The sequence below is a fragment of the Macrobrachium rosenbergii genome, chromosome 27, assembly GCF_040412425.1.
Source record: "Macrobrachium rosenbergii isolate ZJJX-2024 chromosome 27, ASM4041242v1, whole genome shotgun sequence".
Classification (NCBI taxonomy): Eukaryota; Metazoa; Arthropoda; class Malacostraca; order Decapoda; family Palaemonidae; genus Macrobrachium; species Macrobrachium rosenbergii.
The window spans coordinates 31,688,875-31,705,738 of NC_089767.1; the positions used below are offsets into that span (position 1 = coordinate 31,688,875).

The 16,864-nt window shown below is 36.3% G+C and overlaps 1 protein-coding gene across 1 annotated transcript; it reads left to right on the top strand.

Annotated features, from left to right (window-relative positions):
• Positions 1–967: 967 nt before the first annotated feature.
• On the top strand, positions 968–13,003 carry PIG-K (Phosphatidylinositol glycan anchor biosynthesis class K). Its single transcript, XM_067129273.1, has 8 exons — positions 968–1,122; positions 3,500–3,651; positions 4,761–4,896; positions 5,460–5,668; positions 6,352–6,469; positions 8,509–8,619; positions 9,258–9,442; positions 12,424–13,003. The coding sequence occupies exons 1-8, from the start codon at positions 1,060–1,062 to the stop codon at positions 12,497–12,499; spliced, it is 1,050 nt and encodes a 349-aa protein (XP_066985374.1). The 5' UTR covers positions 968–1,059; the 3' UTR covers positions 12,500–13,003.
• The last annotated feature ends 3,861 nt before the right edge of the window (positions 13,004–16,864 follow it).

The following is a 16,864-nucleotide window of genomic DNA, read 5'->3' on the forward strand; positions in this document are numbered from 1 at the left end:
GGTAGTAACCTGTTAATCATCAGTGAAAATTAAATGTAGTAGTATTACCATAACTTTTTGGAGGTTGTTGGACAATGGCATGATTGTATAAATGTACTGTACAACACTAAAGTGAGTTCACAAAGATATTTTTAAGAATAGGAATAAGAAACAGATTAGGCATAAAAACTCTCAAATTAGAAATTTTAAAGAAAGTTCATATAAAGGGTTTACTAAAAAAAAAAAAAAAAGTTTTTAGGAGAGAGAAACAGTACATAACATGGGAAGTCAGTGTTATAAAAATGGAATAACAAAACGAAAAAGCCAGAAAAATTCCATGCTTAATTCTAACAGTTTACTGTGCTTGCAGAGTGAATACTCACGAACCAAGAAAAGAAAGAAAGTTAGTGAACACTCACTGAACTAGCAACTTTATCAGATTCCCTTAGATAAGAATGCTAAATTGTTCTCGGCTTTCATTACTCCTTTTGGACTGCATCAATACACCGTTTTAATAGCAAGTAGTTGAACTACAGCAATTATATGAAGACAGTGCAGGTGAAATAGCTGGAGAGTCTTTATTCAATGGAAGTAACATTGAAAATAAAAGAAAAAAGGTTTTTTGATCTCTCTAGACACTGACCACCAAATATTTTTTTGTTTATATTTTTACGGTAATCCCCAACGGGATCGTTATCTAGGCTGACATTTCTTGTCCAGGAACTCCGCATGCATAAAGTACAAAATATCATTATATTTACAGCCTTTTGTTTATATTTTTACGGTAATCCCCAAATCGAAAATCATTCGGGCTCGTAATAACATTACGCCTGCAAAGGTCGATACGTTAGCATTAATATCTATGATATGGTTAAAACCCAAAAGTGTTTAGGGTCGCGATCTCAGGAAAGATCCGAAAAACAGGAAATTTAACCACATGTAGAGGATACGACAGAAGAAAATAAGAAACGAGGAGCCGTTACAAAGGCATAGCCTCTTGTCCGACACGGAAACTGAACCCAACGCTACTACTACTAGCGTTCCGGTAAACAAATCCTTGACATAACCAAAGTTTTATCAATGTTGAAGCGATATTTGACATTAAGCCTATGCTTCGTCCTTGCATTAGGACAGGCTTCACATGTAAGTGTTATGGCTAGAGTTTGGTTTAGAGTAACTACAGGTATTTAGGCTTAGGCTCACTGCTATTGAAATCTTGCAGCTTCGATGTTGGCCTTTGTAGGGAAGTAGGCTAGATTTGTAGGAGTTAGGCTACAGACCTATATTTTGTTTCTGAAACGTTCTACCAGAAATGACCCGTTAATTTAATTTAAAAACTTATTCAGCAATATTATGGCCTTGACTAATTGCAGGGACACAGGTATAGGCTAGGCTAACCCAGGCCTTAACTTAGCTTGTTTTTCATTCAATCTTATTGAGTGTAGTAGAGTAAGAATGTAAATTTTTTTTTATATGGTAGTCTTGTTTTTCAAGTGAATTTGACGTAAAATTCAGTTGCCTAACAGTGGGAAACAGGAAATTACGGTTTAGGTTTGGTAATACAAAAGCTAGTGGAAATTCAGGAATGTTACCTAACCTAACTCACCCTAGGTTGCTTGTCCCTTCGTTACAGTTGGGGGGTCATCACCTTCCTAACCCCTTCATCACATAGACCAACCTAAAGTGCATAAAGCATTTAGAAACCATGTTTGCTTGTTACACATCTTTGTTTATGTGTAGTCCTCTTTGTTGCCAACCTGCTGACTTTAAGAATGTTGTTAGATGTAGGGATGTGTTTAGTTGGTTAACCAACCTCTTATCAGATGTATTTAATGAGTTGATTGAAAATGAATGTCAGGTCTGACAGTATTTCACAAAAGGCTGTCTGAAAACCTGATTTCACATTTTAAAATCAATTTGCCTCCTAAGTAATCATTGTAAGGACTGAGGACCTACAAGCAAATTTGACATTCTATCCTTAACAAGTCATAAAAATCACATCCAGATCCCAAGAGAACATCAGCTTATTTCATATTTAAAACCAATTATGTACCTTTTATATAGGCTGAGGCCTTATGGAGCTTTCTCACATCCAAATTATACAATTTTCACCAATCAGGACAGTTCACACAGAATAAATAGTTACAATATTACTACAGTATGTATATTTGCAAATTATTCCAAAATTAAGTTTTAAAAACACTTATAACACACTAGAGAATAGCCATTCTACAGAGATCAATATGGCAAAATCATGGCTGTTGCAGAAGACCTGGCACAACTCCTGAATACCCAAAATCGATATCATATTGGTCAGTTTGGCAAATGGTGTCATCATAAACATGACCAATTATCAGCTGACATCACTGCACACTGTTTGCAAAAATGAAATACAGCACTCAAAATATGGCAGAGGGTGACATTCATGAGTAAGCAACACTACCAAACAAACTGAAATTACATACTGTAGTAGTTTAGTAAGCATTTGCGATGATTTTCTATAAAAATCTGAAAAGTTACAGAAATAGAAATTGATCGTGGAGGTTTTTGATTGTCTTAAGGTTGAAAGATAATCAGTACCAATTTGTCTTCTATACCACTTCTGTTGGAAGTGAATAACCTAACCTAATTAACCTACAAAGATATTGATATGCAGAAATTATAAGTAGACTGTCACTTGTTAATGCATGGCTATACTTGTTGATGAATATTTCTCAGTGTTCTTTTATTGTGTGCTGCCACCTGTCTGTCTTTTGTGGCATTCAAGAACCACATTCCTAACACTTTCTTCGTGGCATTCAAGAACCACATTCTTACCAGAAAGTAGTCTTGCCACTGAGTGAGTTAGGAATGCATTTTGCAAAATGTCATAGAGCTGATTAAAGTCCAGTAGTGGGAGTGGGTTATACCAGTTTCCTAAAGCTAATTCTGTCATGTGCTTTGTTGGCAGGCCTCCATGGCAAGGTTGCACAGTAAGTTACTTCAAGCAGGACTGTGTCATTCTATGTGCACCTCAGTATTTTCATAATCAAGGTGCATCAGAGTGTCTTGGGAAATGCATCAGTTATAAAAATTTTATGTCTTACTATTAAACCAGTGATCAACAGGTTATCAACTTTAACAGAATGTAGGCTAGATCTGTTCTGAGCACTTTCTCCAGCACTTTGGAAAGTTGGTGGCCTATAGCTCTTGTTGTACTGCTTTTCTTCTCTTTTTTGGTAGTTTAAGTACTGTGAAGTTATGTTTGGTTGTTTAGGAATTGTTAACATTTGTTGAGTGATTCCTGAATCTCCTCTGTCTTATTTTATTGAAATATTTATGTAGTTTGTTTGTTAAACTGGCTTAAGACTTGTAGAATACAACACTGTATTGAGCTGAATTGGTACTTAAGCCTTATTAGTCAAGTTTCTCATCTTGAAAATTGTGCATTATAATGGAAAGTGTAATTTACTACTAGTAACGAATTCAGTATGAATCTGAAATGCTGTTGCAAATTGTCACATTTATGTTAATTTTTCAGGATGCATCCTTAGCAAATTTTGTTAAGGGAAAAACCCACACCAATAATTGGGCAGTCTTGGTCGATACCTCACGATTTTGGTTTAACTATCGCCATGTGGCCAATGTGCTATCGATGTATCGATCAGTCAAAAGACTGGGAATCCCAGATAGGTAAAGTATTTTGGCTGAACTGTTATTTTTCACCACTCATATTTTAGATTTATCCTAAACTGCTTGTAGATAGTGAATTAGAATTTTTTGGTCAGATTTCTGCTGGTTCATGTGTAGAAGAAGCATCAAAATTTTCAGTGTTTTGTTTTCAATACTGAATCAGAAAGGAATATTAATATTACTTAGTCATGGAAAGAAATTAGAGAAAAAATATTACAAGAACTTGCAGCATAATTTTTGTAGGTTGGCTTTTAGAAAAAATATTTGTTCAAAGTTTCACTTTCAGTACTACATGACCCAAAGCAGAAAATCAGAGTTATTATATACTTTATGGATGACAATTGAGTATTGAATAAACAAAACAAATTTTTTTTTCAAATTACAAGATTTTTCAGTCAAATTTCCACAAGTCCATGTATATAAAAACAGTAATTTTTCAGCACTTCAATTTCAGTTCTCTTTGGCCTAGAAAGGAAGATTTAGTCATAGAATGACACACAATGTATAGGAAATTGACGAAAGAAAATTTTAGCAGAATTTTTCTACAAATTTCTGTATGTGCATACATGGGAAAATTGTAAAATTTTCTAGTGTTTTAATTTCAGTTCTCTCTGACCAACACATGAGGATTTGTTATTTATGCATTCTTATGGTGAAGATCATAGACTAAAATGAAAGGAAATTGAAGGAAATAAAAAATTGCCATTTCAGTCAATTTCTTGCTTGTCCACATTTGGAAAATGTCTCAATTTCTTAGCTTTCTATTTTCATTGGCTATTATAAACATTCTTTCTTTGTAAATTATTCTTTTTGTATTTTAATAAGTTTAAGATAAATTTCTAGGAACCTGCAACACTTTGTTTGTTTCTTTTGATTTTTTAAAGGGTTTGAAGCGTTTTAATTCATTTTTTGTATGAAGGTAAACTTGATGTTTTAAGATGATTTTGCATTACTTGAATTATTATTTTACACTCTGTTCCCTCCTCTGAGTGCTATATTTGATGGTTAAACGTTATGGTTGGGTTTTACAGAGTTTTTGGTAAATTGTATGTTAGAAATTCATGTAAGTTTTATTTTGTAAATAATTGGTAAATATTTTTATCTTGCAGCCAGATCATCCTTATGGTGGCAGATGACATGGCCTGCAATCCTCGAAATCCTCGTCCAGCAACAGTCTTTAATAATGCACATCAGCATATAAATGTATATGGTGAAGATGTGGAAGTGGATTACAGAGGATATGAGGTTTGTCCTTACATTTGTTGGTAAATGATGCATGAAGTGTAATTTATATTTGTTTCACCACAAACCCATTGCTGATATTAGCATGGTTCTTGAACAACAATGATTGACCTGTTTAACACAGCTAAACTGGAAGCTCTGGGTGTTCTGTTCATTCATTCCAGACTCTTGGCTGCTCAGGAGGGTGCTTTCCAGCACCCATAGGATCATCAGTACATATGCAGTTTTCTGCCATTCAACCTGATTTACAGTGTGATTAATCGTGGCATTGAGGATTACCTCGGGAGCTCTTCATTGGTCACAAGCTAACTGGTGTCATGCTCTGTTTGAATTTTTAATCAAGGCACCTAAAGAGATTCCCCTTAGTGTCCCTCTGCCTATTGTGCTGGATGATGGGCCACAGTCTCTGCATAGGGTGATCCTATTCTCAGTGCCAGGCGTAATGTAATAGATACAGTACTTAAAAATATGTGACTGTCAGGTTTTCTTTGAAAAGTATAAGAACTCAGTCCATTTGCTTGGCTCTCTTTTAAGAACAACATTAAGGTATTTGTTCCCAATTTCAGGTAACAGTTGAAAACTTCGTGAGGCTTCTTACTGGACGTTTAACTCCAAGTACTCCTCGCTCGAAGAGACTTTTAACAGATGATGGCTCGAATATACTGATTTATATGACAGGCCATGGAGGAGATGGTTTTTTGAAGTTCCAGGATTCAGAAGAAATAACCAATGTTGAACTGGCAGATGCATTTGAACAGATGTGGCAGAAACAGAGGTAAAGGTGTTTTTTTAATAGTTTCATAGTTTATATGAGTGTAGATTGCCAATTTTATCCCTATGTTAATTTCATTTCTCTACATCTTAATGATACTTGTAACCAAAACTCTTTGTAGTGTGTTTCTCATTCATTTCTGTAATTATCGACATTTTTCCTTAGCTTATTTATTCTAACCATAAAAGGTTACAAAGGTATGTAATTATGCATTCTTTGTGTTCTATGATTTTTCAAGATTTACACAGCATATTAATGTTTAGGCCAAAATTTCATTGCCCTTCATACATTTTATTGTAGCAGATAAAAGGAACTTTTTAGTGTTTGAAAGCCTGACATTTAAGTACAGAGACTTCAGAAAATACATGCTTATAGTTAGGTCTCTAGTTACATTAGCCAGTTTAGTTTAATGAGATGATGCTTTGCCACAAAGCGAAGTAAGTCTAGTTCTATGTTTAGCAGGCATCACTTGCATGGTCCTTGGCAGTGTCTCTTTGACTCCAGTTGCACTTTTTCTGCCTGTTACATTAAATCCATTCCCGTTTGTCTGTTCCCAGTTATTATAATTCTAATCTTTGCATACCCGGATTTGTTGATATGCAGTAACATGTAATTTTAAGTATACTTTATTGTAAAATGTCTGTACCATACTGTTGAGTTATAATATAGGTATCTTTTTCTGACAGGTACAATGAAATCCTCTTCATCATTGACACATGCCAGGCAGCATCTATGTATGAACATTTTTACTCACCAAATATATTGGCCATTGCTTCAAGTTTAGTTGGTGAAGACTCATTATCGGTAAGATATAAAAATTTGCACTTTTGGAAAGCAGCAGTTGATTAGATAACCCCTTCCTCTTCTGACTGACTTCTGTTTGTGATATTAATATGCATCTTTGATGTTCATTTTAAAAAGTGAATTGGAAGTGGTTATTCAAATTAAAAAACATTGTCCACGCAGTTTGCATTATTGCACTGACGTTCATTTTTGCAAGGGCTGGGCGTCATACAAGGTCCTGATTTCCAAACCACTTCAGCATGTGCTCCTTGTGTCATTAAGATGTTTACTCATTCAAATATTTCTTTTAAAAGGTGTTGGAAATTTAAAATTGGTCACTTAGGTCTTCTCCTCTCAGTATCATCAGGTTGTAGCCCTTCTGTCACTTCATCCGGTAGCCCTTCCAAAAATTCTTGCATTTCTTTTCATGGTCTTCTTGTTGCAAGTAAACTGAAAACTCAAGTGTTAGCTTCTCTAAGATCATCTTACTGTCATTATTCTTTATTTACCCACCTCACTTCAGCCATTTCAATTTTGACTGGTATGCCTACTTCATTTTATCTTTCCTCATTGTCAATTCATCAAACTTCTTATTTCTCATGTCACTGTTAGTAGATTTTGTGTCAGCTTCTTTATACCCTCTTTCAAGATCATGAACACAACTAATGTCCAAGTCTCTTCTTGTCACCATGTCCAGCTTTTTCTCTTTATTGTTCCCACATTTATTGGGCTCACTTGTAATGAGCGTGTATTTTTCATTTTCCATGGAAATTCTTGCACCCCCACCTTATGAGGTAAAGGTAAATTTTGTGTACTAAATGTAAATGTGTTGGGTTGAACTCTGTGCTGTGTACTAAACATAACAGATGGTCTCACAAGAGGCGCTTAGAATTACAAGAGAGAGATTTCCAAGCTCAAAGCGTATTACAATTACAATGGGGAAGAAAGTTGAGAACCCTGTTGTGAAGAGGTAGAGTATTTTTGTTACCTTGGTGACAAACAATACTGTGAAGCAGAATTTGAGAGAACAGAGAAAAAAAGTAGACACTGCATGAATGAAATGGGAAGATAGTTGGATTACTGGTAAATTAAAAACTATCACATCAATAGAAAGAGCAGACTTGTGATGTACTGCCCTGCAGAGTAGAGACACTGATGCTGACAAGGAAAATAGTTTGAGGTGTGAGTGTGTGTGTGTGTGTGTGTGTGTGTGATGGGAAGATCATATTACAAAGAAGGAGTTGGTGAAGAGATGTAGTGTCAAGAGATTGAAAAGAAGACTTAAAATCCCAAAGGTTGTGATGGTTTGGGCATATGATGTGTGATGAGAAGCTATGAGGATCAGTTGATCAAAGAAACAGTAGATACCAAAGTAGTAGGATGAAGACCTGTAGGAAGGCCCAGGAAATCATGGTATGAGGGGATAAATAACTTCTTAGCACTTAGAAAAATATAGATTTTGAGATCGTTGTTGGAACTGTTCTCTCTGGATGTGGGAACCTCCAGGGGTCTTTATATTTTGCCTGACACTGAGTGGTATTTTCATTTTCCTAGAAAGGTAATTATGATTTAGGTGGCTATTACAAGATATCCTCTGTTTAGTTTTAAATTAACTTCCACTAGCTGTTTTGACATGAAACTTCCTACAGTCAAAAACTACTGTATGTAACTCAGTGTATAGAGCCTTTCTGTCCATATCATGTTGAGCTACTGTGTTGTCACAGTCACCATTACTGAAAGGCTTTTCTTCCATTTATTATTAAATTGTGGAACAGTCGTCCTCGCGTTTTATTGATGTCGGTGCTCTGAAGTTCAAAAGTTGCTTGTATGCTGCTCCAAAGCATCATGCCCCATTGCCTTAGTTTTTGTGAATGGTATTGGTGTGTACATATATAAAGTAATTTTTTAGTTATTTTTGTCCTTTTGTTTATTTTTTTATTTTATTCCACATATGGGCATTCTGTTTTATAGAAGATTGCTATGCAAGTTAAAGGTATATTTGGTTGTTCCTTATGTTTGTCATTTTCTATGATAGTTAAATTGTTTCCTTATCATTTCAGCATCATGTTGATCCAGCAATTGGTGTGTACATCATAGATCGTTTTACATACTATGCCCTAGACTTTCTCGAGAAAGTTACACCAGACAGTAAGAAGACTCTGGCCCAGTTTGTAAGTATTTAATTAACAAATTATGGAGTTTCCACCAGAAAGGTATTCATGTATTTACTGATGTCAAATTACCATATATGCAGGCATTTAAGACATGCTTCAGTTTTGAGGAGCCCATTGTGTTAAAGAAATACCCCACTTTTTCCCTAATTCTCATAGTACATCTTAACCACCTATATTCATGTATACATTGGACTGTAAAGGAGAAGAAACCATAAAATCTGTAATCCTTGATGTTGGGATCCACTCTTTTCAAAGCATTAATTTTTTGTGACATAGATATATCCTTTCCTTAACACACTGACTACTATAAGCCTAGCCCATCATTCCTTGTCTCCTTTTCTAAGTGTTTCACGTCTGATATGGTAATTTTAAACGTACTGTTAATAGGTATATTATAGCACTATTGTTGTCTTTATCATTTTAATTTGAATTAACTTTCCTGTAAAAAATCAAATCCGTCATAGTGGGTGCTGCACTTTTTATTGGCTGTTTTCGTTCAAGAGAAAAGAGAAAGCTATGTTGTGTTTTGATTGGCTTAAACCGATTAAATATATGACAGTTTCAGTAATTTTTGTTATCAGTGATTCATATTGCATGCAGTTCATATTGTGTAATGGGTTTCTTTTAATTAACAGCTTCAAGTTTGTCCAAAGCGAGTATGCATATCTACTGTTGGTGTCCGACGAGACCTTTACAAGAGGGATCCAAATAATGTACTTGTCACAGAGTTCTTTGGCTCAGTGAGGAATGTAGAGCTGTTTGATAACCTTTTGAACTTCCCAGTCTGTGGTTCCTACAATATGTCAAAGTCTGAACCTGTGTAAGTATTTATGTTCAATTAACATATTTTTGTAACATCTTTTTCATGACAATCTTGATTTTCCTTTTGTTGTGAAGTTTTCAAGTTATATTTCTTTGAAGTTTTGATAATAAATAATTTCATGAATGCATTTGAATACAGTGTAGATATTCTTTAATTCAACTTTTTGTCCAAGAGATTAAGTATTAAAGATAGTGATAGATTCATATTTATCTAAATGTATTATAAATGCATTTATTTAGCACTCTTCCATACTATAGTTGTGAAGGTCAGAAAGAAAACAAAATTTTGTTAAATTGGTATTAGCCAGCAATGTAAGAGTCCACTTGTAGCCATAGATATTATGAACCGTATCAGAGTAGTTCATATGGAAGGTAAGAAGATGGTAACAGAGACTATCAAGAATATCAGAGTAAAATGGAATGCTGAAGGTTATTGAAAACTAACAGGTTTATAAAAGCCATAGTAAGTCTAAGCAGGTTTATTAGAATCAATTCCAAATCTGTGTGCATGTGGGAAGTAAGTCGTCGTCGTCTTTCTCTGCATCTTCCACTTCTGTTTGGGGTCGATGTTTCTGACAGTTTTCATCTACCTGGCTCGATCACACTCGTTGTCCTCTGACAGTTGTTTGTCTTTCACATCTTCAGATCTACACATGGGAAGTGAGTACGCATAAAGTACTTAAGGTTAATTGTTGGCTTTTGGGAACTGAAGTCATATTCCTTACAGTGGCTGGACAAGCTTTTCATCCTAATACCAAATAGCCATAGAATACCAAACCTACATCTGAATTTTGCAAAGTATAAGTAGTATCTGTCTGGCAAACAGTTATGTGACAAAATACATCTACAAATTAGCATGGACAAGGCTGCTAGGAATAGGGGCTACTTAATTGTCCGTTGGTGAGGTAGGCTGTGTAGCAGAGTCTGGGAAGAAGATAAGGTCTGTGAGCATTTTTTTCAAGATTATTTAGTGTCTGTGATTGTGCTGTGCTTGTTAATGTTGTTGCCTGTGTAGGTGTACCTTACAGAGCAGCATTGTGTATCCTTTTGTTATTTTCACATGTTGACCTTCATACATCCTTTGTTAACCATTTGTATACCTTTTAATGATCTTTTTTTCTGCAAGGTATAGTAATTAGTAATTTGTGGCCTTATGTTAATGCCACAACCTGGCCAGAGGATTTGGACAACCTCTAAAATTGTTGGATCAAGGAGTGCAATTTCTTGATCCTGTCCTCCAGTTGTCAAACTAAAGCTGATGTCATTTCTATAACCATGCTCAGCTATGTAGCCCAGGCTGAAGAAGCCAACTCAGACTTCTAGTCGAGATGAATATCTAAATCTGTGTGCATAAACCGCAAGGGAAGTCTTAAAATTTTCTGATAAACTTGTCACTGTAACTACCATGACAAGCCAGTCTTCCAAGCACCTATAAGATCTTTTGCAGGAGCTATGTACCCATACTGCCACTTCGCCAAAATCTGGGTTAATGCTTCCAGAGCTATGGCAAGACTGAAATAATGCTTGAAACTAGAATACTGTATCTTACCCACCCACACAAAACACATATGGGTACTTCCATGAAATGTACCGGCCCACACAAAACATATATGGGTATCTCCTTGAAATAACAAGTCAGAATGATGAAATATGTATCTTGGAGGTCCAAAGGTGCTTCGGAGTCCCCTTCCTGCTAGATGACTGCTGCACTGACTTTCCAGTCTCTATCCTACAGGTGGTCTGCTGCAGGTACTTGTTTAGCAGGCTAAGATCAGTGATCGGGTGTACCTCTCCAGTAGCCTTTGGCACCAAGAACAAACAGGGATCCATCTTGCATTTTACTGACCACTCGTTTCTATGTCATTGACTTTCACCTTACCTGGAACCCCTTGGATCTCCAGTGTATGTCCTGAAATCCTCATGTAACAATGACAGAGCAAGAGTGGAGGCACAGTAGGAGCAGCAGGCATGCCAGGCACAGGTTACAGTACGTACCACAAGGAAAGCTGGCAGCCTGGGAGGATGTAAGGCAGACAAGCTCATCAGTTACATGGCAGGTTGTCTTGGATAACTAATGACATTGGAGAAACCATGGTTTCCTTAACCTGTGCATACCAGAACATCCATGTAAGGCAAGGTTGGGCTTGGCAGACAGGCTACACCATGACATGGCCTCGCATGAGTGAGGGCAAGTTACGCTGGTCCTGACAGGTGCTACATAACAGGTGATAGTGACAGAGAACAAGATGAGACAGGCCTGGCCTGTAAAAATACCTTGACAGGTTTCCTGCAGCAAAATGAATAGTCCAATAAAATTACTTTACACAGAATAATACAATACAAATTCTAAAAACACTACAGAACTGAGTGTCATGCACAGTGTGCTGAAAACAAAAATACAGGCTATAAGTGATACAAAAATGGTAATGTACATATCACTTACAATTGTGAATGGTGAAAAATATCAAGTATACCAGTTATGAGAAGTGATAGATAGAATGTATGTAGACAAGACATTCTAAAATATACCTTTTTTTCAGTATTTGTTCTAGACCAAATACCAGGAGAGAGGTAATGTGTCCAGGTGTGCGTGTGTGGTAGAGGTTGTCACTAGTGACAGAAGAGAAATAAGACTTCTACCTGCTGGGTGAAAACCTAGACCAGTAGCCCCCAAACTTTTTCTTACTCTCAGGCCACAAAACAAGTGGCTTGGGAACATAAAAAGGTTTGAGAACTACTGGTCCAGGTTTTCACCCAGGAGGTAGGAGCCTTATTTCCCTTCTGTCATCAATATGCTGTTCTGAACGGACTGTATAAATCTGTTAATGTACATTTGAGAACACATTATTAAGCAGTCCAGCTAAATCATTAGTGCTATGATCGTGAGGTTAGCTTTAAGACTTGATTTTTGTCAACTTTTTGTAATATGTATAAGAGTTGGAAGTATTGAATGTTTTAAAAATTTATTTGTTACACTAGGAAAGAGGACTCTAGCACCCGAAAGGGAGGTTCACTAATGTATGCAGACCAGCTTCCCATACATCGGATATCGTGAGTAACAGAGTGATTTGGACTGTTACACCAAGAAGTGTTGTAGGATAATTAAGTACTGTACTTGGAAAAGCCAGCAAGAAGCTTTCAGCATAATGATCACAATAGTATACAGTGAAATGTGAAGTGCACCATGATGCAAGGAAATTGCATTTAAACTGATATCAAGGAATAAAATAAGTTATTAACAAACATAATATACAGTATTCGTATTAAGAACTGATGTGCCAGTTAAATATTATTACACTACTCATGTATTGGGTAGAACCAACTTCTAATTATTCACATTCCATGCTGCAAGGTATTTAGACAGTTTTCATTAAGTTTTCATGCACATTACAGTATTTAGACAATTTTGAGTTACTGTACTGATGGTCCTTAGCTTTGATAAATTTTATATACATATCAGTATACATTTAGACTGATTCATTGTAAGTGTTTGACTTTGTATTTGTTTATAAATGTAAATATACTGTAGAATAAATCTTGTGAATAAATGTCAAGTTCAGTGGTTTGTGTCACTAACCTAGCAAAATACAAATGAATTCGTGTCACTGTGCCGTATGAGAAGACTTTGGAGGAGGCAACACATTTGTGGATACTATATTGTGAAGTCAATTTGAGAGGGCAGTTGGCAAGAAGAGAAACAGATTGGGTAACATGGACAGAGTGTGTAATCAAGATTATATCCCATTAGTAAACCGAGCATTAGTTAATTATGTGTAAAAGACTTAGGCTTTTCTTCACTGGATTGGCCCTTGCAATAAAAATGAGAATCTGGAAGTGTGGTGTGGCTAACTCCAGAGATATATAGTTAGAAAATACATCAGAGATAAGTTGTTTAGAAGCTGGAAAATCGTGTGAAATCTCAGAACGTTACGATGGACTGGGCACATGATGAAAACAGAGGAATTGGAAAATGGAGAAATGGAAATCAACTATTAGTAGACCCAGGTAACAAGGATAGGCACTGCCAGGGTTTTGGATCAGGTAAGAATTCAGGTAGGAAGTTCAAAGACAAAAGTATATGGAAAGAAATTGAGTCTAACCTTTGATGTAAAACAGGTTTTGGCGCAGGAAAAACCTATTTTTGATAGCTGTTGTGTCCTCAAAGGGATAACCATTGTCATGGTTCCTAACATATACTATGGCTACATACTTCCGACCAAGTCAGCCTGTCGTATAAGTGTGCTACCTATACAGTGATTATAGTAGTTTCAAATAAATACTTGTTCCATGTATCACTACAGTGCCGCTGTTATGAAATAACCACAGATTATGTGGGTGTTTACTCTCTCTCTCTCTCTCTCTCTCTCTCTCTCTCTCTCTCTCTCTCTCTCTCTCTCTCTCTCTCTCTCTCTCTGAGTTTGACGCCAGGTTTTGGCACTGGATTATTTCTTCTATTTATTCCAATAATGAAGAAGATAGGTCCATTATTATTATTATTATTATTATTGTTGTTGTTGTTTATGTACTTGTTGGTGTCATTATTTTTCAGTTACGTTATTCAGCATGTACAGAGACCGGCACAAGATTGTTTCTAACAGTTCATAAAATAAAAATCGGGTTAGATAGATGGATTCTGTAATGAGTATCATACGAGTGGTTATCCCATTGGGGTAAGGATTACCTCGTCGAGGTCCTCCCATTTTGATGGTATGCATTTTGACAGAGCACTGAACATTGACGACTTTCTCTCTCTCTCTCTCTCTCTCTCTCTCTCTCTCTCTCTCTCTCTCTCTCTCTCTCTCTCTCTCTCTCTCTCCAGACTCACACCTAACCTAGCAGTATCTCAGTAATACGACAGCTAGGTCAGCTTACCTGATCTCACCCGGCCCCATAGTAACTTCCACCACCGCTCCCATAATTAATCACCTGAGTCACCTGGATACTCTTGCAGCATGGCACTGCTCAGCAACGTGGAATCTTGAGACTGTATCCTTTTTATTTCCTCTGTTTACATTCCCATGTTATCTATAGATCTTGTATAATTATAAAATATCTTTGCCGACAATGTGAAATCTGGAGACATCTTTTTGTCTCCTACATACATTCCCCACTATCTGTAGATTTTATATAATCATAAAATATCTTTCCATATACTTTCACGTGTCAGAAGAGTTTGTAAGTGAATTCGTGATAAATGTAATGTTTTATAAGACGATTCTTGTTATTACGTACGATAGAGCAATCTGTGTCGGGGAGAGTGACCCTGCCATGTGACCATGTCTCTTTCGTCGTCAGTTTACCATCAGCTTTTGGGAGAGAACGTCACACCAGATGCCTCAGCTTTCAGCAAAGCTCGGACATTAACTCGCATTTGTTTATTTCCCTCAGGTAAGCCGTCATCTCTTATCATTTTGATGTTGGCAGATTTGTCTCACTTCGAAGGCAGTTTTAGCTAGGTTTTAATTACTTGCAAACGGATACGACCGATGATCATTGCATTATGCTCGTACGTTATTGTCTTTTCTTATAGCATGTTATCACAGTCGTAATATATTTGTTGTAGAGGATATTATTATTAATAACTGTTTATTATCTTGCTCCTCGTTTTAGGCCACTACTTTAGGGCGGGGGCAACTTGGCGTCTCTACCTTTGTTTTATGATGCGTAGTATATATCTTTAATGTCATGGCTACGTTATTTTCTTTACAAAAAGACTTAAAATATTTAGTTAACTTCATTTTAACTATGTATGAAAACGTTTCTGTTGATGCTTTCTTTCCGCCGCTTGATGACATTTACTGGTTAATATTGCCGAAAATATATCATTATCACAAAAGGATAGATTCAGATCTTTCTTACTCTTGATTGAGAAAGCTGAATGAAAGGATTTTTTTTTCGTCCTATGAAAATCTTCGATTTTGCCTTTTCAGAATTCTTTTTCTCTATCTCATTCATCGTAAAAAAAATAAAGTCCATTTTAGGCGAATTATTGTAGAGAAGGCGTTTTTTAAAGTTTTTTTAATGTCATTTGCATAATTCATGAATAAAAACCTTGTAGGGGTCAGTCTCTCTGGTAGGGGTGTAGCGCCGTCAGTGCACCTCACGCGGTGACTATAGGCATTGCTTAAGTTTCCCAGCAGCGTCCCTTCGGCCCCTAGCTGCAACCCCTTTCATTTCTTTTAGTGTACCTCCGTTCGTATTCTCTTCCTTCAATCTTTCTTTCCACCCTCTCCTAACAATTGTTTCATAGTGCAACTGCGAGGTTTTCCTCCTGTTACACCTTTAAGACCCTCCTTTATTCTCAGTTTTCCTTTTAGCGCTGAATGACCTCATAGGTCCCAGTGCTTGGTCTTTGGCCTAAAACTTATATTCCTATTCCTATGAATAAAGAAATGTTCTCTGAGTTCAAAAAACACTTGTACTGACGTATACATGAAGGCTCTACGGCAAAAATAGCGTTGATGTCATTCATTAAAACCTACACAATGAACTGATGAAGTCTGTCTTTTCTTTCCTGTTGCTCACAGATTGATGGACTCCCTCTGGGCTCCCCCCTCCCTTGTTAATGCGTTTGATTGGCTAGAGCAATGGACTTCTGGCATACTTTCCCATTAACTACGTTTCATTAATATTAACAGAAACATTATGATAAAGAGGCTTCTCTTATGACAGGAAAGTATTATGTTCCCCAAATTGTACGTCAGACATCCTAAATTAGAAAGATGGACTTTGTATAAAGCTAAAACTAATACATTAAGATTAATAAATTAATTCGTCTGTGCACTTATATTCATGTGCTCATAATATATATATATATATATATATATATATATATATATATATATATATATATATATATATATATATATATATATATATATATATGTGTGTGTGTGTGTGTGTGTGTGTGTGTGTGTGTGTGTGTGTGTGTTGTTAGATATCGATGAAGAATTTTCCCATAGAAGTACCTTCAGAAAATTGGTTCTCATTCCACAAACCAATGGGAGATCGTTTACGAAGGCCCTATGCCCAAAAACCGAAGATTTCAGCCAATGAAAGATGATGACAGAGACGTAGTGTATGGTGGAGGCCTCTGATTGGCCAAAGCAATTCCTTCCCCGACACTGGAAGGCTCAGTGTAGTTCTAAACGCGAAGTCTTATGGTTGTGTGTGTGTCTTGACAATAAGGATAAGTCCATCGGTAAGAAGAGGGCTTTTTATGTTAGTGTTTTTGGGTGAAATTCTTGATTTGGTTGGCGTTGGAGGCTTGAATGACCATCGGAAATCTTAGATATCTTATGGAAAGAGGTAATGTGGTCACAGAATGTGAGAATTTTGTAGATTTTCGAAAAACACCCTTAGATTGTGAAGTCAGTCTCTTCAGGTTAAATAAGTATTGTATACCATTCAAAGCTTTCTT

Bases quoted from the DNA above. Each gene is read 5' to 3' on its own strand.
- PIG-K (XM_067129273.1), top strand. From the start codon at position 1,060: ATGTTGAAGCGATATTTGACATTAAGCCTATGCTTCGTCCTTGCATTA. The intron at 6,470-8,508 runs GTAAGATATAAA...TTATCATTTCAG, and splicing joins TTGGTGAAGACTCATTATCG to CATCATGTTGATCCAGCAAT. The intron at 8,620-9,257 runs GTAAGTATTTAA...TTTAATTAACAG, and splicing joins AGAAGACTCTGGCCCAGTTT to CTTCAAGTTTGTCCAAAGCG.